We start from the raw sequence: 12,502 nt of genomic DNA, 5'->3' as shown, positions 1-12,502 counted from the left end.
GTCTATTGTCTAACATTTTAGAAGGCTAAAATAATTCCCAAAAAATTAAAACCAGGTTCAGACTTAAATAAATATGTCATGCTTTATCTGCCACTCTCTCTCTCTCTCTCTCTCTCTCGCTCTCTCTTTATATATACATATATATATATAGGAAAATGTAAGTATTTTTGATATATTATTTAAAAAACGTCTTACTTTATATAATTAGTTTTTACTTAAAAACAACTTTATTCATCAATTTATCGAAAATATCCCTCTCCTCTTCACCAATCACCCCCCATCGTCTAACACATCTCCGTCTCCACTGTCACACAGCAAGCGACATCAGCCATCACCTTTTCCCTCTCCTCCCCTTCCCTTTTGCTTGAACAAAACCAAGGAAAATATTGTGGCAGGAAAAATACCATCAAAATTCTTGAAAGTTGTCAAAGGACCAAAGCAATTGATTACTTATAAAAATACTCAATATATAACGATTAAGGTCATAAAATTTCTCTCAATTCGTTCAACCAATAATCCAATGATCCAAAGCTTGACAGAGTCAATATTCGATCCGATTCTCATAATTACGATAAAAAAAAATACAAGAGTGAGTGAGATGGCACATGATACCAACATTTTGGAGGATGATGCAAACGGTGTGAGAGGCAGGCAAAGAAACTGTTAGATACCTGTTGTCAATGGCATCACACACAAGTTAGATACTGTTTGGGGACCTCAAACTTTGGGTGGTCATTACGACGTAGATGACAAACTCCATAAGACATGTCTGCTTGCCACAAAACTGTGGCAGTACACTGCAGACGTTAGCCATCGTACAAGCATGTCGTGCAAGTTGTGCATCAGGTATTCAATATGTTGGCTGACTATTTATGAACAGTGTACTGTAGCAGATCGTCTCTCAAACTTGTGGTTCTATGTGTGTGTAGAAATGTTTGTGGTGAGTTCCTTCTTTGTGACAACGGTGCGTACATCCAGTTATATTTCATCTAATAGTTTAGACCTCTAGATGACTGGTTGACGATGGCATGTGTCTCATGTAACATGTAATGGTTTAGATGCGTTGACATTAACAAAAATTTACGAGTAGGATGAAAGGCTCTTTTCATCCTTTCTCTTGATCGAATTATTTTCTTATATTATTTATTATTTTTTCACTAGATGAGAAAAAAATATTATGTTGTGTTCATCTATCCCTTTCCTCTACTGTACTCTTCTTAATCTATCACACATCTCTCCTTTTCCACGTAGCATTATCTTCTTTATTTTTTTGTCACATTCGTCTCTCTTCCTCATCCATCGGATAGATAAAATCCCATAAGGTGTTGATTTTTTTAAGTAAATCACCCTTATCATTTTTCACTAAACGAATAAAAAAAATTATGAAATGTAGTTGGGCTTTTTAGTTAATGACTCTTAGTTAGGATATGTGAAGGAGAGTTGCAAGTGCTTCTGGTTCAGCCATCAGCCATGTCCTGGTGATAAGACATTGAGATCTTTAAGGCATTGAAGGGAGAACAATCGATCGGAAGCGGAGAGCAGTTCCCATCATTAGCAGCAGCATCATCTGATAATGACGAGATGGCGTGTGGGTGTGGGTGTGGGTGTGGGTGTGGTGAGGAAAGCCGATGAAGCTACTTTCGAGGCAGATGTTGCAGTAGCGGAGCCTAATATAATTTAATATATATAAAAAGGTTAATATTAGAGAAAAATGGCTCAACATTTATGTCGGGAAGAAAAACTTCAAAGATGGAGTATATGACTATTAGGCAGATGCTGAATACTTTCCCTAACACAAATATTAAGGAACGTTTGATAGATTACAGATGATCTATTTACCTGATTTTTTATTTTTTGGTGGCACTGCAGTTTGATCTATCTGCTCTTTCATATGAACAAACCTAATAATTCATGTTCAGAGTCCAGTTTCAAGGAATAGTTCCGCGGTACCAAGTCATCATCCACATATAACATATTTGGTACAATGATGAACTCAATTATGTCCCCCAGAATCCATATCCAATCCCTCTGGATTACTGGTGTTGAGATCTGCCTTCATGTGTAAGGCAGCTTTGATGCATCATTGATAGGCTCAACAGAGTTGAATTCTGTTTAAGAGCTACTCCATCATTTGAACTCAGATGACTGCTTCTACGTACGTACATGGAATCATGCAGTGCCTCCATGTACGTACTACAAGCTTTTGTTCTCTTTCTCGCTCTCTCCTTTTGACTGCTGCATCGCATGGTAAAAGATGCAAGTGTCCATTTCAGTGGTTGTAGCATTGAAGAGAAGAGAAAGCATCGAATTCCCTTTCCCATCACGCATGCACGAAAGGGGCATGTTGTGGTGACCACTGGGTGATCCCTCGCTGCTGCCATCACCATTCCCATGTCCTCCCCACTCTTTGTTGAGAGGACTCTTCTGAAACCTCCCCTCCATGAAAATTGTTCTTCATCATTCGGTGATATGAGATTGAGATCTGATGGCTGTTGAGTTTGAGAAAGACACAGGTGCAGTTAAGAGTTCTCCGCAAGGAGAACAAGGTGAAAGGTGAAAGGTGAAGCAAGGTAAGTTCACTCCAAGAGGTGAGAGCAACGGGGCCTGCAAGGAACATGGAAGAGATGAAAAGGTGGAACCTTTTCTCCTCCCTCTACTTCGTACCGCTGTCACCATCAACCTTTCTGACATGGATTACATGCAAAAGAACAAGGATCAACAACCCCTTTGAGATGCTAAAAGCCTCTCATCATGAATCATGATCGCTTAAAAGAGCTTCGCAAAGCCCTCAACCAGAACACCACGGCCATGAGTCCCTCGGTGGAATAAATTCCATGTTCTGTGCCTTGCTTTACCACAGGTAGCAGCAGCAGTAATTAGTAATAATGGTGGTGGTGGTGGTGATGATAACCATCACCATCCCTCTCCCTTTCCCTCTCCTGCTTCTCCACTTTGCCTCTTTTGCTCCATACTTAACCTGCGCCCAGAACAAACCATAAAGGAGAAGAAAAGCCAGAGCCCAACTTCCTCTTCTGAGTACTCTCCCCTTCCCTTGTCCCTCTTGCTTCTTTTTCACCCTCTCTCTCTCTCTCTCTTACTCTCACTCTATCTCTCTCTCTCTCTCTTCCTCCGTGGGAGTCTTTTGATGGGAAGATGATGAACAGGTCCAACTCTGCTGAGGCTTTTGTCCCTTCCATGGTGTCCTTTGCTGGGCTGGAAGGCAACAACCAAAAGCGCCACCTTTGGGACTGGGCGACGGCCTCCCACAACCTCAACGCCGCTGTTCCCACCACCAACCACGAAGCTATCGACCTCCAAAGCCGCCCAATCTTCCCTCCTGCTCCCGCCCTGGATTGCCCGCCTCCTCTCTTCCCCATGAACCACTTCGCCTTCTGTCCACCTCCGCCCGTGCCGGATTTCCCGGTGGCGCTCATCAAGACGGAGGATGGCATCGACAGCGGAGGCCGAATCGGTCTAAATTTGGGCCAAAGGACCTACTTTTCGTCCGGGGACGGCCTCGAGATGGACCACCTGTTCGCGAGGTCGAGAGGCGTGTACTCGCTGAGCCACCAGCCGCCGCGGTGCCAGGCCGAGGGGTGCAAAGCCGATCTCTCCGGCGCGAAGCACTACCACCGCCGACACAAGGTGTGCGAGTTCCACTCCAAGGCCACCGTCGTCATCGCCCATGGACTGCAGCAGCGGTTCTGCCAGCAATGCAGCAGGTATGATCCGTTTGTCAGCTCCATTACGAAGACTAGAAGAAACATGAATCCACATACAAATTCCACACCCAATTCATTCTTCCTTCAGCCCAAAAGATCCCGTGTTTCCATGTCTTATGCTCCCTATGTTTGCTTGTGGAGCGTGGGTGCAATGCAGCAGATGAAGTTGGAGTTGCAAGACCTCGATCACCCCCTGATCATTTGGACATGATCAGTAGTAATATTCCCAGCAACAGCAATAAATGTGTCCTAGAGTTCAGTACATTTTCTAGGATAATGTCTTCGCATGCTTGAGCTAGTTTACAAGGTTCTAAAAGTCATGTGAACTATATAGCCTTCACATTGCCCTATTCTATTTTGTTTTATCCTTAAGTATGGAGACCAGTGGCACTAACTGCAGAACTCAATGCTTTTTTCTCTGTGAATCATATGAGCATGAACCAGCAAACCACAGTTCCTTGATAGAGAAAGTGCTCCTCCATCTCCGTATGTTCTCCATGAACATTAGTTCACAGCTAGCATCTGGTGCTTTAATGACTGCACCTACCCTTTTCTCCACTGGTTAGAATAGAAATTAAAGTCGTCTATTTAAGGACCGGGTTCTCCCCCCTCTTTTGTAGCTTCTACATCTTGGTTTGATGCAGGCATCCTTTAACTCTACATGCTCCTCTTTCTCATGTTGGGGGGAGAGAGAGAGAGAGAGAGAGAGAGCCTTGTAGAATTGGATGTTTGGCCATTTTTCCTATTAACAGATGGAGGTCTCTTCTCTCTTCCTCATTCTCCTCCAAATGGTGGTCAGGTTCCATGCGCTGGCAGAGTTTGATGAAGCCAAAAGGAGCTGCAGGAAGCGCCTGGCCGACCACAACCGCAGGAGGAGGAAGCCTCAGCTCGCAACAGGAATAGCAGAGTCCTCAGCCTCCGTGATTCCCACAGCCAACTCCAATATTGAGAAGACCAAACAGGCTCAAGACATCAGTAATGATCTGAAGTCCCCATCTTTTATAATTCTTTTTGCTTTGCGCAGTCCTTCCTATTAAATCTCTGCTCTTCTCATGCTTTGACCTCCATTAACAGCACCAACCAAGTCCATAACTCCTGTTTATCTCACTGGTATTAGTACCAAAAGGAGTGGTCATTTGAGGAATGAACCAGCTTTATCTATAAGAGGAGTTGGGGCAGATGAAAGAAGAGGCATGGATTCTAACACCATGTACCAAAGTCAAGGAACCTTAGGTGCAATGTTGGAGGACAAGTTCCCACAGCAGCAGCACATCTTCTCCCTCTCAGAATCCAGCGGCACATTCTTCCACCACCACAATCCCCCCTTGAGTTCCGATTCTAATGAGGCCACCCAGTCCACAGGAGGTTGTTCAAGCCACAGCACCCACCTTCAGCAAGCCAATCTCCTCCACCTTGGACAAGCCATGTTTGAACTGGACTTCATGTGAGAGGAGGCAGACTCTAATGAATGGATCAGCAATTGCTAGCTCTGATGTAGCAAGAAGGATTTTATTCTTTCTGATCTCTTCTTCTCTATCTTCAGTTGGTTCCTTTGCAGAAAATTTGTGTAGGATGTGCTCAGATCCCCCTCCCCTCCCCTTTTCCGTTTCTATGAATTCAAAGGATGGTGTTCAAGATATCTTGTGTCGTTTTAAGATTCCCCAGGCATGCATGGTGTTTGTTGAAATTATATAATCCGAGAATGCGGAAGCATGGAACAGATCTCTTCTTCTCTCGATGAGGGATGCGAGCTTGCTGTCATATGTTTTTATGAAATAAATATAAAAAGGCTAAACCACAAAAAAAATTAAAAAAATCGAATTCTGTTTGTTCAAGCTATTTTTTGATTTTTGATTTTTATTTTATTTTATTTTGCCCTTTACACCACTTAGTTCAACTTCGCCATCCACTTTAAGTGATGAATTGGATTTCTCTCGGAAGCCAATTTTGATCTTTAGCACTTAATTTTTTTGTTCTCCTTAATTCTCTTTCAAATACCGGTCATATAATAGATACGTGTGGTACGTGTACATACATCTCCCGTGCGTACGTACGGCGTGGTGTCCGGGGAACCGGTTAAGCTCACGAATCTTGTGCAGCTGTTGACCGGTCCATAGCACTGCAGCTCTGAGACGAAGCGTCGTATTTTGACCTGCTTTGCCTGATCATCATCTTCTTCGTCCTCTTATTCTCTGTTTTGATTCGTCGCCGCAGAGCGGAAGCCTTTTCATCTCCTGAAGCACACAGCGGCGTGCTGCGTGTGATCATCGAGAACATAGCTGCAGCTTTTGCACAGGAGTAAAGGAGGAGCTATTCCATGAATACAAACATACGTACGTTGCATGAGTACTGCTTCCTCCCGTGCTATCATCTCCTCCAGCACATAAATCGAACTGTGTTTTAGAGGATCACGTCCACGGTGCATGCAGCTGAAGCTACAGAGTGGAGTGTCTTGGAAGCTGCCGATGGTGGTAGGTGAGAAATGAAATGGGAGACAGCAGCAGTAGCAGCAGCTCTCGTTCATCAATGGTGAAGGGCTCAGCAGGGACGCCCGGCAACGCAGTTACTGTCACATGGGAGTTCCTTCGATTTGGACGGTGGTACTACTATTCAAGCAATTTACGTCCGAAGAAGAGCCCGGAATGCCTTGAGGATCTAAATACCCCTTTTGGATGCCAATGTTGCATTCAGGTTCTCATTGTGGCATTAATCCTAACAAAAATATATCATCTTTCTTAACATATATGGTGAACTCGATACTTATGTGAATTATTCTTTAGAAAAGGAAGGAGCACTAGATTAAAAATTATATATCAAATGTGATAATAATAATATAACCCCAAAATCACATCTTCTCTGAGGTGGGAGGGCCAGTGCTTGATAGCACTGCACTCTTAGTGGCCCCCCAAGTGGGCCGTAATATGGGGCCCAGTAATTTTGGGCTTCTCTTTATGGCAACTTCTATGCGGGAGTCGAACGCCGCCTCGCTCGCTCGCTCACTCGCTCGCGGCGTTCCCCTCCTCGACTTGTATGCGCTCTCCCATTTCTCCCGGTCGAGCGGCCGAGTCGAACCCTAACCCTGGAATTTTGCTCCTGAGGTTGGGCGGAGGGATTCCAGCGCTCCTGGGGTTGTTGCAAGGGGAAATGGCCGAGATTGCCATGGCCTACACGGCTTCCCGGCAGTTGCCGCAGTTCATCTTTGCCGTCGCCTTCTTCCACTCCTCGGAGTACGCGCTCGCCGTCTTCTTCCACGGCCGGTCCAATGTTACCCTCAGTTGTGAGTGCCTTTTTTTTACCTCTCTCATTCGTCTTGGAATTTGGAGCCGTTGTAGTTCGAGAATTCCTTGGATCATCTTGCGTTCATTTGCGAAATTGGAGGATCGGGAACTGAATTAGAGCGGAGAAAGTGTGAAAGAAAGGAAGACTGAGGTGACTCTAATCATGCGTGAGAGGGGTATTCTGGTTGGCTTATTTTCTAGGGTTTTGAGTAGATAATTAGAGCATTTTCCAACATCTGGCTGCGATTAGCTTATTCCTTTCACTTTATTGGTTTTCGATTTATTGTCTCACTTTCTGGTTAGTGGAATGGTTAGACAGCATGCAATTTTGTTTTACATTATAAGAAATGATTGCCTTCGATTCCTGTTATATAAGTACTTTACAAAAGTGTCATTGTAAAATAAATGTTAATTGTTTTTTATGCTTAAACTTAGGTTTTTTGTTTTTCCAATTACTCTACGGTTAATATCCGATTTAATCTCTTTAAGAAGCCTCTGGTATATAATGAAATGCTTGTTGTGCAGCACTTCTGATTAGCAAGCAGTATGTTGTTGCAATGGTTTGTGCATTGCTGGAATATGCTATAGAGATTCTCCTCTTCCCAAGGTTGAAAGAGTATTGGTGGGTTAGCAACATTGGGCTTGTGATGATATTAATTGGAGAGCTTATACGTAAAGCTGCAGTCATAACAGCTGGCCGATCTTTCACACATCTGATTAGAAAATATCACGATGACCACCATGAATTGATTACTCATGGTATCTATAGGTCAGTGAGAATGTGCATCTCAATGTGATAATTTATTTTTGATGCTCAGTTTTAGCTTTGGCATATATCAAGAGTGACTGGTGCTTCCTCATATAGAATATAGGTTGTATTTAGTAACAATTTATCTATTTTCCCTTTGTTACTGGAACCAGGAAGAGTAATTATTTTTTGTTTTTTTATGTTGATTGGCAACTTTATGGGTGCATTTCATATCATTATTACCTTTTATAAGTACAAGAAAGGAACACCTTCATTGTTAAGTGTGCTATGATGATTCATGAGACTGGGCTGAATTAATACTGTCATCACCTGCCCTGAGATCAAAGTCTCCTTGTGTAGAATGATGAAATATAAGAAATAATTTTTTTCATCATATATTCTAGATGTTGTTTTTCCCTTTTGCTCTCATCACTTTGTGTGCGCACTTGGATTACAACATTCTTTATTAGGTTCCCATCATATGAATGATTTCTGAATATGTAATTAGTTTGGGATCTAAATTTGGATTTAGATAATATTTGTGTTCTCATCTCTTACTTTCTCTGGTTGGTTGAATTTTTTTCCTAGTTTTGGGACCTAGATTTATATCTGCGGAGTTTAATTCAAAGTTCACTAATTGATGCCTCTGAGTTCCCTTACCAGAAAATTTGTGTGATTAAAAGACAGCTCTCCCTTCAATAAAAGGATTAAGGTCTTATTTAGTTAAGTCATTATAAGTATAGACCATGAAAGATATTAGAAAAGCCAGATAGAGCTGCTGAGAAGAGACATCCAGAAGCCTGGATGACCAGATCTTTAGTTCCAATATGTAAGGTAGAGACTTGTGATATTTTGAGAAAGCAAGAAAAAAGCTACATTGATTACTTTATTTGTAGTTATATATTTATGGTTGAAATTAAGATTTATTCCACCAATCAAATAAGATTTCTTATATTTTTGGTAATGAATTAAATTGATTATCATTCACATTATATATCTTTAAACCTGATTTATGATTTAGAATTAGTTATCAAGTTCTCATGAACTTGAAAATTAGCAACTGCAAGCTTGCAGCTCTTTTACAGATGGTTGTTTATTGTTTCAAAGGAGAGTATAATTTCTCTGGCAATTTAGCTTGAGCCTTTGTAGTAACCTTTTTTAATATTGCACATCAGTGTTCTCTTGACTATCATGGACTGTTATTTTTTTAATTTCCACTGATATAATCAACCATGTAAATTCCGTTTATGAATAGGATAACCATTTGAAAGAAACTTGTAACTTGCTTCATGATGTGGTTTATGCCGATGACTCTTCAAATGCATATTTTTCGTCACTGCCTGGGAATCCATATCCACTTGTCCATGTTTCATGCTATTTGTCATGCATTTGGTACCAGCAAATAAGATTTGCTGACATCTTACTATTGTGACCAAGCAGATTTGTCCGCCATCCTGGCTACACTGGCTTTTTCATCTGGGCAACTGGAACACAGATCATGCTATGCAACCCGGTGTGCATCATTGCTTTTATAGTTGTTGTTTGGCGATTCTTCTCTACACGAATACCGTATCCAATTTGTCAAAGAATTATATCTGAAATATGATTGCTTTCTCTTAATTGATTACTTCCAGACTTCTCTAGGGACTATTTGTTAGTGGCCTTCGTGTCGTGCTACAGCATTTAGCATGATTAATTTTCACATTCATTTAAATCTGTAGGTTGCTACTTTGGACAAATATCATGAGCCTTTTGATCCTTAACCGAGGAACAGATATGAAGAGTTTTTCTTGAGGCAATTCTTTGGGTTTCAGTATGTAGAATATGCAAAAAGAGTGCCATCTGGTCTTCCCTTCATCAGATAAACCTATAAAAGCGCGAGTATTTTCAAGTACTTCTCTCAGTATTTTGTTCATCTTATATCTGCTAGCTCCTTTGTTGAGTCACATGTAATTTGTAGAGATTACTCATGAATCTCTCGATGCAGGTTACCTTATTTGTGTCGACTCATGTAGCTACCCAGGGAAACAAATTCATCATCTCATTTTTGCCTTCCTCAACTTTGCTGGAGAAGGAAACTGTGAACCTAGGATCCATCCATAAGAATCTGTGTAACATAAGTGATGTGGCCAAGGTGTCGAAGCTTCTAGGAGCTTCCTGGATCCTTCACATTATCTGAGAGTAAAACACAAGAAGGGGGGTCATCTTCATCTAAGATATGTTGTTTTGAAGTGCTGTAATCTGAATAATCCTTGTAGTACTGGAAGTTTTCTGGTTTCATTTGGTGGTCTGCTTCAATAGAGAGGTTCTTTAACTTTTGATAATCTAAAAGTGGTTTCATCGCCATCACCTGAATAGATTAATCAGTAGCCGTTCAAGTATCATGAAGTCAAATGATTTTGATGTTACTTTTTATTTGAAGGGCTCCTTGAATGAGCCTGCTTGCAGCAATCATCCTTATTTCTTTTATGTCTCTAAGGTAGACTAGCAGGATGCTAGAACGTGGATAACAACATGAACATATTTATCAGGAAATAGGAGGAAGCCTGAGAAGAACTAGCTTTTTTGGACTCTTCATCCTGACGATTTCATTTGTGTAAACTTAGCATTTTGTCCGCTATACATTTGTTGGGATGCATATTTGAACAGCAGTAGCAATTTGGAGACTTTAAGTTAGTTGACTATTAGTATAATAACGTGGAAGCTTCATATGATGTTAAATATCTTTCAAAAATATTACATGCATACCAACCTACACATCAGCTATTCTTGTATTTGTTCCTTTCAATTTTTTTAAAGACTTTTTTTTTTATTTTTTAAAGACTCATTAATAATCATGATAAATAGTGGCTAATCTATGTTTTTATGAATGAATGCAAAAAAAGGAAGTGGCCTGCGTCAAAGGTTTAATATTTAAAAGATATAGGATGAGTTCTTTGGAGAAGTCCTTCATTTGGGGCTTTTCCTCCAATTTTGGTTTTATCCCACCGGTGTTTTCATTTTTCTTATCCCAAAATGCCTTTGGTAGGATATGATAATCTCTTTTTTTTTTCTTATGCCAAAATGCCTTTTGATAGAATATAAGAATATCTCCCACACTTTCATGATAGTTTCTTTTTCTTTTTGAATTTTTTACGTCGCTGGATAAGTCTATAAGGTGGACCAGTTTGATTATAATTTTTTTTGGTCGATGTGTCAAAAATATTATAATTGATATAAAAAATATTTTTTTATCATATTTTTATTCCTAAATAAATAAGAATACAAATTTGAAATCTCACCGGATGATGAATTGGTTTGTAGTATACTTTTGTTCTTTAGTTTATTGTAGAGGTAGCAAAAACATTATAATCATATTAAAAAATACTGATATAAAAGCTTATTTTTTAATATTATTCATCCAAAACCAATAAAAATACCTATTTAGAATCTCGCAAAGGAGATAAGTTGGTTTATGTTTGTTCCCTAGTTACATGTTTTTCTATAGGTCTTTAGTATTTTACGAATACATAGAATGTGAGGGCATTGATAAGAAAAAAAATTATTAAAGGAATGCATCAACAGAAAAAAAAAAAACATTTTACCTAAAATAGTTCTAACTATTGGACTTATAGGAAATGACTCTTCCTTAATTGATTTTAACCATAGGACATCTCTTTTCCATCAATATAATAAAAATATTCTTTTATCTCCATCAGTCACTATTGTCACCTTTATTGCCCCCTGCTCCCATCACGAGCGGCAACACTCCTCTTTCCCCATCATTCATCATCTTCCCCCTTTTCTCCTCCTTCCTTATTATCTATCGTCTTTTCCCATTAAAGACAGAAGTGAGGAGGGAGAAGAAAAGGAAATGGGAGGGGGAGAATGGGTGATGTTGCTTACTGTGTGAACTAGGGGAGGAAGCAGTGGAGACAGAGATGTGTTGATGATCAGGAGCGATTGGTGAAGAGGAGAGAGATATTTTCGATAAATTGATGAAAAATTATTTTTAAGTAAAAACCCAATAGTAATAGTTTTTTTTTCAATAATATATCAAAAAACTTAATTTTCATATATATATATATATATATGGGGAAGAGAGAGAGAGAATTAACTTCATTACCTAAAAGATGGAGGCGAGAGATACAATTAACAATGCCATGAAACGTTTCTTTCATCTCATGTACTCCAGGGAAGAGGTTTCTTATTACCTGTACACATGAAGCTTGTAACATACCATACAATCATCCTACAGTTCTTGTGATCTTATAAGATCGTGAGCTGTGGAAGAGCTAATACTAATCTAAAGCTTTCTCTAATTTCTCTTTGGTGGTTTCCAGAAGTTCCTCTGCTTTTTTCACGACGACAGCCTCCGACATGATCGGTTCCTCTGCTTGATTCGCCACCGTCTCCGTCTCCGTCTCCATCACAGGTTTGGTCAGCATGTCCCACATGACTTGCACATCTTCGTATTCACACGTCTGCACTTCATCATGGAGCTCAAGTATCCCTCTACCTGTCCAAAGGCAAGAAGAACATGGTTGGCGTCGATCTTTTCTTTTACAGCAAACCTTGGAACAACTCTAATTACAATCTCTATCGACAGAAATTATTCCAAGGGAACTTATATTGAACGGCCAAGCTGTGTTTTTTGTTTGGATTGAAAGAAACGGAAAGAATTGTCATCTCATTCTTCACGTATATTTTATGTTCTTCCTGTGACAGAAGACTTGGAGTTTCTTCTTTATTTAGAGGAAGAGATTAGCGTCATC

The 12,502-nt window shown here is 40.2% G+C and overlaps 2 protein-coding genes across 4 annotated transcripts; both read left to right on the top strand.

The window, feature by feature from the left end:
- Nucleotides 1-3,007: 3,007 nt before the first annotated feature.
- LOC135648547 (squamosa promoter-binding-like protein 8) lies at nt 3,008-5,357 on the top strand. Its single transcript, XM_065166317.1, has 3 exons — nt 3,008-3,722; nt 4,522-4,697; nt 4,797-5,357. The coding sequence occupies exons 1-3, from the start codon at nt 3,154-3,156 to the stop codon at nt 5,168-5,170; spliced, it is 1,119 nt and encodes a 372-aa protein (XP_065022389.1). The 5' UTR covers nt 3,008-3,153; the 3' UTR covers nt 5,171-5,357.
- A 1,350-nt stretch (nt 5,358-6,707) lies between these two features.
- LOC135649183 (protein-S-isoprenylcysteine O-methyltransferase A-like) lies at nt 6,708-10,129 on the top strand. 3 transcript variants are annotated; one of them, XM_065167344.1, is made up of 5 exons: nt 6,708-6,999; nt 7,526-7,769; nt 9,189-9,317; nt 9,523-9,629; nt 9,736-10,129. In XM_065167344.1, exons 1-4 carry the CDS (start codon nt 6,753-6,755, stop codon nt 9,611-9,613), a joined length of 711 nt encoding a protein of 236 aa, XP_065023416.1. In that variant the 5' UTR covers nt 6,708-6,752; the 3' UTR covers nt 9,614-9,629; nt 9,736-10,129. The 3 variants fall into 3 exon arrangements, with proteins under 3 accessions (XP_065023416.1, XP_065023415.1, XP_065023417.1); XM_065167343.1 differs by having other exon boundaries at nt 9,523-9,639; XM_065167345.1 differs by lacking the exon at nt 9,736-10,129 and having other exon boundaries at nt 9,189-9,261; nt 9,470-9,609.
- The last annotated feature ends 2,373 nt before the right edge of the window (nt 10,130-12,502 follow it).

Source organism: Musa acuminata, chromosome BXJ3-9 (genome assembly GCF_036884655.1).
Source record: "Musa acuminata AAA Group cultivar baxijiao chromosome BXJ3-9, Cavendish_Baxijiao_AAA, whole genome shotgun sequence".
Lineage (NCBI taxonomy): Eukaryota > Viridiplantae > Streptophyta > Magnoliopsida > Zingiberales > Musaceae > Musa > Musa acuminata.
This window is presented reverse-complemented; position numbering and strand designations above follow the sequence as displayed.

Coding starts and splice junctions, on each gene's coding strand:
- LOC135648547 (XM_065166317.1), top strand. CDS start 3,154: ATGATGAACAGGTCCAACTCTGCTGAGGCTTTTGTCCCTTCCATGGTG. Junction 3,723..4,521: donor TTCTGCCAGCAATGCAGCAG/GTATGATCCGTT, acceptor AATGGTGGTCAG/GTTCCATGCGCTGGCAGAGT. Junction 4,698..4,796: donor CAAACAGGCTCAAGACATCA/GTAATGATCTGA, acceptor CTCCATTAACAG/CACCAACCAAGTCCATAACT.
- LOC135649183 (XM_065167344.1), top strand. CDS start 6,753: ATGCGCTCTCCCATTTCTCCCGGTCGAGCGGCCGAGTCGAACCCTAAC. Junction 7,000..7,525: donor GTCCAATGTTACCCTCAGTT/GTGAGTGCCTTT, acceptor CTTGTTGTGCAG/CACTTCTGATTAGCAAGCAG. Junction 9,318..9,522: donor TTCTTCTCTACACGAATACC/GTATCCAATTTG, acceptor ACCGAGGAACAG/ATATGAAGAGTTTTTCTTGA.